Raw genomic sequence first — 12,454 nt, forward strand, 5'->3', positions numbered from 1 at the left:
AGCCTCTTCTTTTGTGTTAATAATTTCCTAAGGCAGTGTGGGGGCCATCAGGATCCTCATCTCACTTCAGGGAGCCTGGTCTCCACCGTAGCTAGCCATTGAGCTTTCAATCTCTGCTGGACTGTGGATTTCTTGATAACACCTTATTCTTGAGGTCCTTAGCAATATACACTGTGAATGTCTGGACACAGCTGGTAATTTGTAAAGAACATTGTGGCAGGAAATGAAAGGCTTTAGGTGGAGAAGACACAGGGCTATTGTTTTTTCACTGTGAGGTATGTGGGGAAGAATGGTGGAAAGCCATGTAGTAAAAAAGGAGAAAGATAAGGACAACCAACATGAGAGGATGTAAATTTAAGGCAAACTACACCAGCTTCATGATGATGCTCAGGTGATCTTTGTTAACAGCACAGTGAAAGGCCAACCATGTTCTAGCACTAGGCAGTACTAATATCAAATCAGACTCTACTAACTACATGTACTTGGCCAAGCCATGTTTATTCTTCGTCCTTAATTACCTTGATGTAAAGTGGTTTATAACTCTTCCACAAAGGTTCTTACATTTGCAGAATGCAGAGCAGGGCTTTGGAGAACGGAGCTGTCCTATCAGAGGATATCATGTATTTGTCAGTCTGTATCTATCACTGTCTATCTGTCCATCTGTTTAATATGTCCATCTGTTCTATCATTTGTATCTATCTGTCTGTCTGTCTATCTATCTATCTATCTATCTATCTATCTATCTATCTATCTTCCTACTATCATCTATGTATCATCTATGTATCTGTCTATCATCTATGTATCTCTCTATATTCCTATCTATCTACCTACCTGCCTACTTACCTATCATCCATCTACCTATTATCTATCTATCTATCTATCTATCTATCTACTTATCGTGTATCTTTCTATCATCCATCCATTATCTATCTGTCTATCCATTTGTCCAAACCTCTATCGTTTAACCATACATCTGTCTCGGATTAGTTTCAAAACATTTAAAATTACTATTGCTGCCTTGTTTTGGAAGCAGGATCTCTTCCCTCAGTATGATTACTAGTACACTGTACATAGCCTGGATACTGGATAGTTGAAAGAGTTACAGTAATCTGTGAGGCCCACAAGAGATCAGTTCTCCCTTTCAGTTTTCCCTAAGTATGTGTTACCACCTGCCTAGATATTTAAATAAAAATTTTTGATTATTTGATTTATAGAACTCCCACTTAGGTCTAAGCATTGTGTGAGGCTGTGAGGTGGGAAAAGTAAGGAGAAGTTGGTAGGCCAGACCGATCCTGGGCTGTCAACAATTTTAGAGGGCTAAGGAAGCATGAGAGAGTTTGCTCAATGGCGTAACTATCTTAAGATAGAGCTTGTACATGTGGCTTCCGGATATATTTTGACAGTGTATGGAGAGTCACCCCTTAGAGCTATCTGCGTTGATGAAAGGCTATAGTGACGGCCCAGTGAGTCCCTGTGAACGCTGTGGTTTGGAATTATCATTCTTTGTGTGCACTTGGAAGGAATAAGGTTTGTTTTGAGTACTGCTGAGATTCTCCCACTCTGGCTCACCCTCTTAGCAGATGAGGTAAACATCCAGGAATAAGGATTTCAAAGGCACAGAAAACACGTCTCTTGGCTACGTCTTTTGAGGAGCCAACTCAGAGTTGAGCTCACTCACTTATTTTTACAGAGTGTGGGCTGCACTTTTATACCCATGCCTCTATATAAGGAACGCTGTAGAAACTTGTGACTTTTCAGCTTCACGTGAGTCACTGGCTTCCTATTTTAGAGCGTTCATGTGTTTGTGTGTGTTAGAACAACTCTGGGCACAAAGCATGTATATACTTATGAAACTGTGTTTAGCATGCACGTCAGAAAAAATTTAAATGTAAGGAGAGTATATATGGAAAGAGGGAGAGAGAGAGAGAGAGTGTGTGTGTGTGTGTGTGTGTGTGTATGAGAGAGAGGAGAGAATGTGTGTAGTATAGGTGTGGGGTAGCACAGCTACGTGGAGACTTCCCTCTCAGCAGCCCAGACAGTGGCATAAGACAGAGTGTTAGTGGAGGTGGTTGTTTTCCTTTCAGACCAGCACACAGGTCTCTGAGGAGCCCTTGACTTTCTCCTCCTTCCGTGTCTTGTTATAAAGGGATTAGAGTCCAATTAAGCCATTTAATCTCAAGGTAGAAATTCATGTTTAAAAACGAGATTTACAGCTTCTAAAAAAAAAAAAAAAAACAACAACAAAAAAAGACATCAGCGCAAGTTGAAGTTTGTCCTTTCAAGTTGCCACCTGCACGGTTCCAAAGAGCGTCTCAGCTGAGCACCCAACACAGCATTCTTCTTAATTCCCTTGCCTCATCCGTCTCCTCCTTTATCTTCTGAAGTGCCCTTCAGCCTAAATAGCCCCATGCTGTCAGGAATACTTCAGCTTCTGGATCGCTGCAACTCACCGTGGCTTACCACTTCTCAGCATCTCGGTGAGCAGGACTAGCAACAAAGAATAGTGCGGAGAGCCAGTGCCGACCGAGAGCTGACCATGCAGGCATCCTTACAGCACGTTTTGTCTACCCATTCCCTCATCAGGGGCCCACTGCGACAGCATCCAGGCTGGCTCCATGGGGGTGACACTTGTGTGGTCACTGGGGACCATCACTTGGTTTAATGTGCTGCTGCTGCCATCTTGAAGTTCTTAAACATTTTCTGAGCAAGGGGCTTGCAGTAGATAAAATTATAAAATGCAAAAATGCAGAAACGGGCAACGGATCCGCGAATTGTATCAGCATCCTGAGAAACACCCACTAACCCACAGGTCCTGTTTCTTTTTTTTTTTCTATGTGGCTTCTATGTGAAGCCCAGGTTATTGCAGAAGATGTGACCTATTATGCCAAAACCCTGTTTAGACAATGGCTGCCAACATCTCCTTAGAGGAAAGTTTTCTGGTGAGCAGGCAATCATGCTTACCACAGGACAGAAAAGAGAAAGGTCTCAACCTTTGAAACCTTTGAGCAAGTTGCCCAACCCTTTGAACTCTCAGTTTCCTTACCTGTAAAGTAGGGATAACAGCCATATGCAACTTACAGGATGCTTAAGGACAAAATGAGATCACGAATATCTGATAGTCAGTACACACGACTTCAGGTAATACTCATGCATTCTGAGTGCCCGGCAGGTAGTCAGTATCCAACAGTGCTTGTGACATGGTGACATGTTCTTACCTACTACCCTGGTGCCGGTGTATTTGCTCCCTACCTGTCCTGTAGGGCTGGCAGGGAAGTCTGCCTTGTCCCCATGCTGTGTGAACACAGAGGGACTGCTGGAGCTGATGAGCACCGGGATGCTGGCTTCCCTCATCGGATGACCTTCAGGAGAATGGACCATGCGGTTGAGTGTGTTCAAAGCTGTTGTGATGGACTGCCCGGACCCCTTCCTCCTGGACCCTGGGCTCTTTCGGAGGCTGGAAGTGTTGGTTGCTTTGCCTCTGGATGGTGAAGACATTAGGGACAGGTTTTTGGTGCGTGATAACTGATGCCCTTTGTTCTTCTCTAGGAGGTGTCTTGCTGTGAGGTTTGGCTGCAAAGATAAGAGTATAGATGAGAGTTAGTCTCTCTGACATAGTACACTAGCTAAGTTTCATGCTCACTGGCAGCCAATGCTATCTTCTCAGAAGATTCTGGCTCAGAAGGCCATCCTTTGGTCAGTATAATAACAAGTTATATCTTTTATTTATTTGAAGTTCATACCTTTGGTAAGCGTTTGAGACAGAACAGACATACATTCAAGACCCTGACCTCATCTTTCTGTGGATCTCTTGTTTTCCTATTTCAAATACTGCCATCTCTTCACTTTCGTGTTCTTTGTCTCTAAAATCAGTTGTTCTGTTAAATTAGCTAGAAAAGAAATGGGTGGAAAAGCCCTGGTGTGTAGTGTTGTTGATAAACCAGTGGCTTAGCAGCTGCTTAGCACAATTTCTGGGAAATGTAACAAATGGTGTGTCTGATCTGGTGCCAGCGAGCCCAGTGCTATGTAACTGTGGCACTGTAGCCTTCCCATCATCCTGCTCACTTCATTAAGGGCCCCTAGGGACTTATAGCCTTTGGAATTATATAAAATTGGTTGAAAGAAAATGAGGTTTCCCATGAATCAACGCTTCAATCTCAGGATGATTAGTTAAATTCCTATTATTATATTAGTCACCAGTTGATCTCCAAAGCCACACATCTTGTTCTAATTTAGAAATTCAGCTAGAGAGGTAAAAAAGAATATTCCCATTTAAGAACGTTCAAAATGACAATGTGCAGAGGATTAAAATAGCTAAGATAGAAAACTTTGAGAAGAGATGATTCCTGTCTAAAAAAGCTTGCCGTATTGTGAAATATTCATCAAGTAGGGGATTAGCGTTATTATGTTCACATCTGTGTGTGCATATATTGCTGTGTTGCTGTGGCACACACATATGTGTACATGTGTACAGAGGTCAGAGGTCAACCTCTGCTGTCATTCCCCTTGTATTTTCAAGCAGGGTCTTTCACTGTCCTGGAGCTCACCAAGTGCTTTACTGAGACATCTCCCCTGTGCACTTTAAAAAAAAAAAAGTCAGTTTCAAAGATAAGAAAGCTGAAGCCCAGAAGAAGTGGCGTAAGTGATAGAACCCATTTGTAAGTTAGTAAACAAAATGACATGGGATAATGTCTTTCAGTGCAACAGGGAGAGTGGGTAAGGGAAGTGGCTACTTTAAATTGGTGATGGTGGGGGGAGGATCAAGGAAGAGCCTCCAAGAAGGAGACATTTAAGTTGAGACAAATGGTGAGAAAGAGCTGGTTGTGTGGAAATGAGGATGTGACGGACCAGGCAGAAAGGAGAGGACAGAAGAGAGCAGGCGAAGGAGACAGGGAGTGGCCGCCACAGGGTTGGCAGGCCCCGGAGTGCACAGACTCAGAAGGCTTTGACTTATTTTCAGTGTAACAGGAAGCCGCTGGCAGGGTCGGGGAAAGGGAGTGACATGATCTGATTTATGCCTTTTAAAGCTCATGTTACGGTTTGGCAGTTTCTCCTAGCTAAACACATACTTAGCATCTGATCCAGCAATCCCACTTCTGGGCAGTAACTCGAAGAAAGAAAAATGTGTGCTCAAACCACAGTTTTATTCGGGCTTGCCAACAATAGGAAACAACCTCGATGTCATTTATCACTGATAGACTGACTGATGGTTTCTGTGTGTGCGTGTGGAGGCCAGAGGTCCCCCTTGGTTGTTGTTCCTAGGAGCTGCCCATCCCAGCTGTTAGGCGGGGTTTCTCACTGGCCTAGAGTTTGCCAACGAGGCTGGCTGGCTGGCCACCAACCTCCAGGGATCCACATATTTCCACCTCCTCAGTGCTGGGATGACAAGTGTGTCCTATCAGAACTGGCTTTTTTTTTTTTTTTTTTTTTTTTAAACTTGGGTTCTGTGGTTGAATTCAGGTCCTCATGATTGCACGGGAAGACTTTATAGGCTGAATTACCTCTCCAGGCGCCAATGTCTTTTACATGATGAAAGTACTGTTTCTGGAACATCTGTGCCTTGGGACACTGTTCACTCATAAGAAGATGAGCTACAGACACATGACACACAGAGATGAGCCTCAAGTGTGCTAGGCAACCCAAAGGAAGCCAAGCTCAAGAAGCTCTTTGTTCTATGGGATTCCATTTCTAGGACACTCTAGAGAAAGAAAGCCACAGGGGCAGAAGATAGATCATTGGTTACTAGGTATTGAGTCTGGGAAGGAACGGACAAGAGGGTGTGGTATAACGGATTTAGAGGGGTGCATGCTGGAACTTTTCTATATATTGACCATAGTGTGCTTACATAATTATTTATGTTTATCAAAACAGAGTCCTAGATATATAAAAAAGGAAAAATACATTAATCCATATGCATAAAAATCTCATTATTGATGATGTGACCCGGAAGTGATGACAAGAAAAAGGAATACCAATTAACAAGATCTTGATCTTGTTCCCAAGGCTCTCATGGTGACCTGGACTAAGGACAAGGCCTTGCAAGGCCCCGCAACACCTGCTCCTCCATGGTTTGCACAGGATGAGGATAACTGATACCTTTCAAATTGAATGAGTGATGTTCTTTACAGCCATCTGCAGCTGTGATGATACAAGTTAATTCTTTCTTATTTTCCTGCCTGCTTTGCCTCCAGGTTGGCACCACCATCACCTTTTTTTTTTTAACAGTAACGCCAAACAAGGGGCCTTGAGAGACTGCTTCTGCCCTGGCCTCCAGTAGTGTGATTGATAGCTCAGCTGGGGAAGGACTGAGGGCTTCTTAAATTTGCACTCATTTGAAACAGCATCTTTGAAGCTCATTGGGTTGGAGGAAGTCCACATCACTGAGGCTGCCCTCCGGAGAAGTCCAGACAAGAATGGGCAGAAGCTCAGCTTTTGTTTTACCACCCTCTGTGCAGGTGCAGTTCAATAAATCAAATGATGCATTAACAGAAAAAAAAAGTCCTATTTATGCACACACACACACACACACACACACACACACAATCCATGGTATCTTTGTAAGAAAGCCTTCCATTTAATTGCTCTACTTGGTGCTGGCAATACAAGCTTAGAGTTCTTAGCACATGCTGTTCTTAATGAAATTACTGGAGTCAAAACTTTAAGTACTGCTTTAGAAAGCTCAATTTAGATTTGAAGTAATGTTTGAAAAGTAGGTTCCCAATTAGACAAACCACTTGATTATCTTCTTTTCCCTCCTAGCAATTAGGGGAACAAATGAAGCAATGGCTAGTTTAATGATAATTTTGAAGGTTCTTGTAATTGCTAATTTCAGAGGTAAATTGGTAGTGAGTATCCAAACGGATAATCATTAAATACAGAAGTGTTGGGGGAAAAAAGTTTTTGGAAAACGGATGATAAAATTAATCTTACTCCTTCGCCCCAGAGCTATGAAGGAGTATCTCAAAATAATGCCAAGTCTTTCACCTTCAGTGTGTTCATTTAGCTCCCAAATGCAGGTCCTGGGAGAGTTAACATTGTCTCCTAATCCTCTTTCTTGTTTCTACTTAGCAAACGGCCCCACCATTGACCTAGGCACACAAATCAGGAAGTGAAAATGCCCTAGGCCACTTTTTCTTTCCTATGCCCTCCACACTGCAATTCCCAAATTCTCCTAAGAGATAGAATTTGAATTTGTTCCAGAATTGTCAATGCATTTCCAGTCTAGCAGTCAAAGCCTCGTCATTTTCACTCATGCAGCAGCCTGCTCACCTGTCTTTCCGTGTTTTTCTCTCCTGCTTTAAATTTATTCTTTCCACTGCAGCCCTGAAACCTAAGTCTGGGCCTGGTGGCTCACATCTGCAATCAGAACTCTTGGGAGGCTGAGGAAGGTTGAGGCTAGCCTGAGCTGTACATCTAGTTTTAGGCCAGCTTGGGATAAACAATGAGACCCTGAATGAGATCAGAATAAACAAACCAGCGCCAACCAACCAGCCTACTGAAAAACAACAATGGAACAAAACAAGCCTGATGAAGTAACTGCTTTACTAAGGACCTCCTCTGGCTTCTATGGATCTCTGGGTCAAATCCAAATTGCTTATAGTAGATGGAGAAAATCTCCATCATGTATCATCCTGTCTGGTCCCTTTACTCTGCTGACTTGGGACGATGTGGTTTGTTCAGGCCAATGGGCAGTAAGTGACTGCGGTCAGCGTTACTTCAGGGGCCCTCAACCATGAATAGATATACAATCCACTCTCCCCTCCTGTGGACACTAGGAGGGACACATGCTCCAGATGTTTCAGCTAAAAGACGGCCCAGCCTCACTAGTGTGGGTGCCCAGGTGGCTGTGAGTACCAACAGCCGGCACCCTGTGCTGAACGTAGAGTAGGGAAGAAACACCGTGTTCTTGGTTAAGCCACTGAGACTGTGCGGCTGTTTTGTCTGACAGCATCACTTAGCCTCTTCTGACTGTTCACAAAATGGTTCAGAATTTACTACAATCTACTTCTTTGTCTTGGTGACTCAGCTTTGGCTCTAGTCAACTCTGGGTCCTCATGGTGCTACTTCTGTGTCGCCAACTGCTCTTCCCTCTAACCTTAATTGCTTCTCAGTTGGCTCAGATGGTGTTTGCTAACCTCCCAGATGAAGTTTTGAATCGCAACCTCCTAACAGATCCTTCTTCTTCACTCTTTGCATCATCCATCATCCTTGTAATTAATTATCTGAGTGCCGGACTCTCTGATCTCCGAGACTACGGACCCATATCTATCCTGTATCTTTAGAAGTTACTATAGAACCTGATAGAGCAGGTGCCAATGAAATGATTAAACAAATGAGTGCACAGGACAGGGTCAGAGTGAATGGCTGATTTATCTTTTTCTAACCACCTTCAAACAGGTTTTCGTTTATTCATTTTAATGCTTTAAAAACTGTTATATTGTTATTGGATCCCAAGGCCTTAGACAAGCTGGGCAAACTAACTTTTTGTGGAGATCTTGTTCTGTCTTAGCTGGCCTGTAAAGTCTAGCCAACAGGTGTTCCTGTCACAAGTTTAGAGGAGATAAAAATCAATCAGTGCTCACCTGGCTGCTGAAATGTTCTGGACATTTTGTTTTGTTTTGTTTTTTTTCCAGCAGAGCCTCATAAAATGAGTGAAAATCGAACAGGTAGGAAGCACAAGGCAGGTGTGCCAAAGACAAAGCATGAGGAATGAGAGTGTCCTTGAGTGAGCACACTGTAAGCACCGCCGGTCTTCACTGCTTTCCCTCCACTGTTACTTGGCTGGCTGAGTGAAGGACATACCCCGCACCTGAATGCCAGGCAACGCTTTGGATACGCCCTTCACTGCAGAACCTGCTTTGGCTTTCATGCTTGGAAGAACTGGCTCCTTCTGCCCAAGTATGCCTCAGTGCTGCTTCACCACCCTTCTGGAGGGTGGGGATGTTGCCTTGTGCTTTTTTTTATAGCTCTCTGATACTCACTTTTAATACTTTTATGCACGGCAAGCACTTAGTAAATGCAGTTGAACAATGAAAACTCTTTTGAATTTGCAATGACTTGCTTCGAGCTAGGGTGAGGCTCGTGACTAGTGAGGTTAGCGACTAGAGGTTAGGTAATTATACTGGAGAAATAGATAGCCTCGCTTGTTTTTTTTTCTTTTTAAGGTTTTTGTCGTCGTTGTTTTGTTTTGGAAGGCTGGGAAATTAGCTCAGGAGGCAAACTGCTTGTTGTGAGGAAATGAGAGCCTGTGTTTGGAGCCCCAGACCCTGCATAAAGTTTGGGTGTGGTAGCACGGTCCTGAAATCCAACTGCTGGTGGTATGGGTGTGGAGACCGGCAGACCCTGCGTGCTTGCTGGCCAGTATCATTAAGACAGCAAGCTCCAGGTTCTCCAAAGGACTCTCAAAAAATAATATGGAGTGCTATAGAGAGAGATGCCTGATGGCAACCACTGGCTCCCCTCTGGAATTTTACCATCGCGTGGTCACTGCTCCCAATATGCTGGTATCTTTCGGTGTATGTCATTGCAGTCCTAACCTGCTGCTATGCACAAGCACATGCTCATAGAGTTCCTTTCCACTCAGTGCAACTTTATCTTATTGTAGTGGAGGACGCCCACAACAGCGCTCCATTCATTTGAGTGTCTAGTCCAACAGTATTAGGGACACTCACGCTATTACGGGCAGGTCTCCAGATCTTTCTCACCTTGAGGATTTGAAAAATCTATACTCATTCAATTTGTTCTCAACTCAACAATAAATTATATATTTTCCCATAATATCAAGTTCTCCACAATATTATTCTTTAACATTTTAAATAATTATGCATATAAAAATTTCTAGAGCCATATAATTAGGAGTAAGCCAGGCATGGTGGCACACAGCTGTAATTGTAGCACTCAGGAGGCAGAGGCAGGTGAATCTCTGTGAATTTGAGTCTAGCCTGGTCTACACAATGAGACCCTGACCCTCCCTCACAAATTGAGTCCTTACTGTTGATTATTTAGATTATTTCCGCATTTTCACCTTTATGTACAATGGTGAACATTTTGTATAAACAACTTTACATGTTTTTTAAAATATTTCCTTATAATCAATCGTCAGATGTGGATTTGTTATCATATAATGGTATATACTTTAAGTTTTTTTTTTAATATAGGTGAATTTGCATTTTGATGTGAGAAATTTCATTACTTTATACTCCAAGAAACAGAATGAAAAAGAATCATTTCTTCACATTCGCCAGAATTGGGTGTCATCACGTAGAATAGCTCTTTGGAAGCTCCAGTAAGTTCTAAGCCTCATGTCAAACAGGAAGTGCTCTTGGGCGTCACTGGGGCACACAGACAAGCTTGACCCAGACACAGACTGGAGACTCACATACCTCCACGAACAAGATGGGGAAGATGCCTACTCTATCTCCCAGCTTTCCTTCTGCCCAGTTCTCATCCACTCTGCTGGTCACTGTGATGATGTCATCCTGCAAGAGAAGGCCTCAGTCAGCTCTGGCCTCCAGAGGTGATAAAACCTTCCATGGAGATCTGTTTGTCAAGCAGGTTATGTGGGAAATATGTCTGTCACCATTAAGGGTTGTGTTTGGGTCAGCAAGATTTTCAAGAGGAGTGGAAGTAATCTGAAGATCAATGGAACCTGTTAGAAAACCTCAGAAACGTTCAATCACCAGTAGCATCTGTGATTTTCATTTAAATTAATCTGATGGAGGAGTCAAGAGGGAAGCCATAGGCGATTCAGGTCTAGCTTGGCAAAGGGAATGACTCTCTTTTGCATTTTGAAGACTTTTCAGAACACACTCAGTTTTAATATGTCAAAAGCAAAGCAGCTTTCACTAAAAATTTTGTAGTTACAAAAGATTGTATACAAAGTTGCAGAAACAGTTAAAATGCTGATAAGAAAAAACAAGTGGATTCTACCCCCCACAGTGTTGGCACAACAGCTGCTAACAGCCAGCATGGTTGACAGTTTTTTCTAGATGTCTTTATAGCAAGCTAAAAGATATATGCGCATAAATATTGATTTAAATTATTTTCAAGACATGCATACATGCATTCAATAAAGTGCATAAATCTTGGAAATAAGCTGGAACAACCAAGGATAGCCATGAGCCCTGGCCCAAATCAAAACATAAAATTTTGTGCCTCCTTTGTGCCTTTTCCCACACTCTATCATCATGATCTCTGACCTTTGATATTGTCTGCTCGGTTTTCTTTCTACTTTTCTATTTCATACAAATGTCACACTTAATACCTCAATAGGAACACTTTTTGTTATCCCCTACCCCACCCGTGTGTGTGACATGTACCAAGGTGTGTGTGTGGAGGGCAGAGGACAACTGGGGAGAGTTCTTCCCCTGAACCCTGTGGTTTGGGGACTGAACTCCAGTCAGTATGTTTGGCAGCAAGCGCCTTTATTTACTGAGCCATCTCCTTAGCCACAACACCCTCTTTTCAGTTTTTGAGACGGCTTTCTCCGGAGCCCAGCCTGCCTTCCGTAATCCACCTGTCTCATCCCAAATACTAAGAGTACAGATACGTGCCGCCACATTTGCCAGGGAGAAGCTCTTTGGTTGAATTTGGACATGCTGAGTTTAGGACTATCCTAGATTTTTCTAACGTAGCTTCAGCATTCTGAAGAGAGAGAATGGACAAAATTTTCTGATCTGGTATCTTTGTCACACTTTCCCACTGATGTGTCTTCCATCGGATTCCCAGTTCAATGGAAGGAGAGACATCGATTCATCACGTTGTTTCCTGGGTGGGTCGGGAGGAGTAATGACTCTATTAAGAGCACTCACTCTTGCAGAGGACCCAGGTTCAGTCCCTAGCACCCACACAGTGGCTCACAACCACTTGTAACTCAAGCACCCTCTTCTGCTTTCCGCAGGTACCAGGTACACACGGTACATACACATGCATCTGGGCAAAACACATATACACAACAGGAAAACAGGTTAGAAATATATTTAAATGGAATTGTCAAATAATGGGTTTAGGGGATGAACAAGAATGTGGTCAGCTGTCCCTGTCTGCAAATCCCTAGAGAGTTTGGGGAAGCAGATGCCATTTTCTGCTATGTTTTCCTCCCAAACTCAGTGTCTAACATCTGCTCTACAGTCAAATACAAAGGGCAGTGAGATTTAGTCAAGAGGAATCTGAAGCAAAATCTCATTTCTTGTAATAGCAAAACACAAACACTTTAAGAAAGACCTTTACTGAGGAATTATAACAGTGACACCTCATGTGCTCACATGTTTACCTATGAAAGCAGCAAAGAATGAAGTGACCCCAACTTAGGCTTCTGTGAGAAGATTTGAACACCTATGGGACCACAGCTTCTGAAAATGTAGCTGAAGTCCCAGTTAAATGCTTTCTTTTGTAACTGTTGCCATGGTCATGGTGTCTCTTCACAGCAATAGAACACTGACTGAGACGGTGTCCATGC

The 12,454-nt window shown here is 43.1% G+C and overlaps 1 protein-coding gene across 4 annotated transcripts in view; it reads right to left on the reverse strand.

The window, feature by feature from the left end:
- Sh3rf2 (SH3 domain containing ring finger 2) overlaps positions 1-12,454 on the reverse strand; it is a 116,607-nt gene that overhangs the window by 55,520 nt on the left and 48,633 nt on the right. For 3 of the 4 annotated variants that reach the window (XM_021650742.2, XM_060377337.1, XM_060377336.1), the window contains exons 4-5: positions 10,380-10,475; positions 3,250-3,570 (exon numbers count right to left, since the gene is read on the reverse strand). In XM_021650742.2, coding sequence (XP_021506417.1) covers positions 3,250-3,570; positions 10,380-10,475 — 417 coding nt within the window. The remainder of the gene's footprint in view (positions 1-3,249; positions 3,571-10,379; positions 10,476-12,454) is intronic. The other variant, XM_060377338.1, reaches the window with a different exon arrangement.

Source organism: Meriones unguiculatus, chromosome 2 (genome assembly GCF_030254825.1).
Source record: "Meriones unguiculatus strain TT.TT164.6M chromosome 2, Bangor_MerUng_6.1, whole genome shotgun sequence".
NCBI lineage: Eukaryota > Metazoa > Chordata > Mammalia > Rodentia > Muridae > Meriones > Meriones unguiculatus.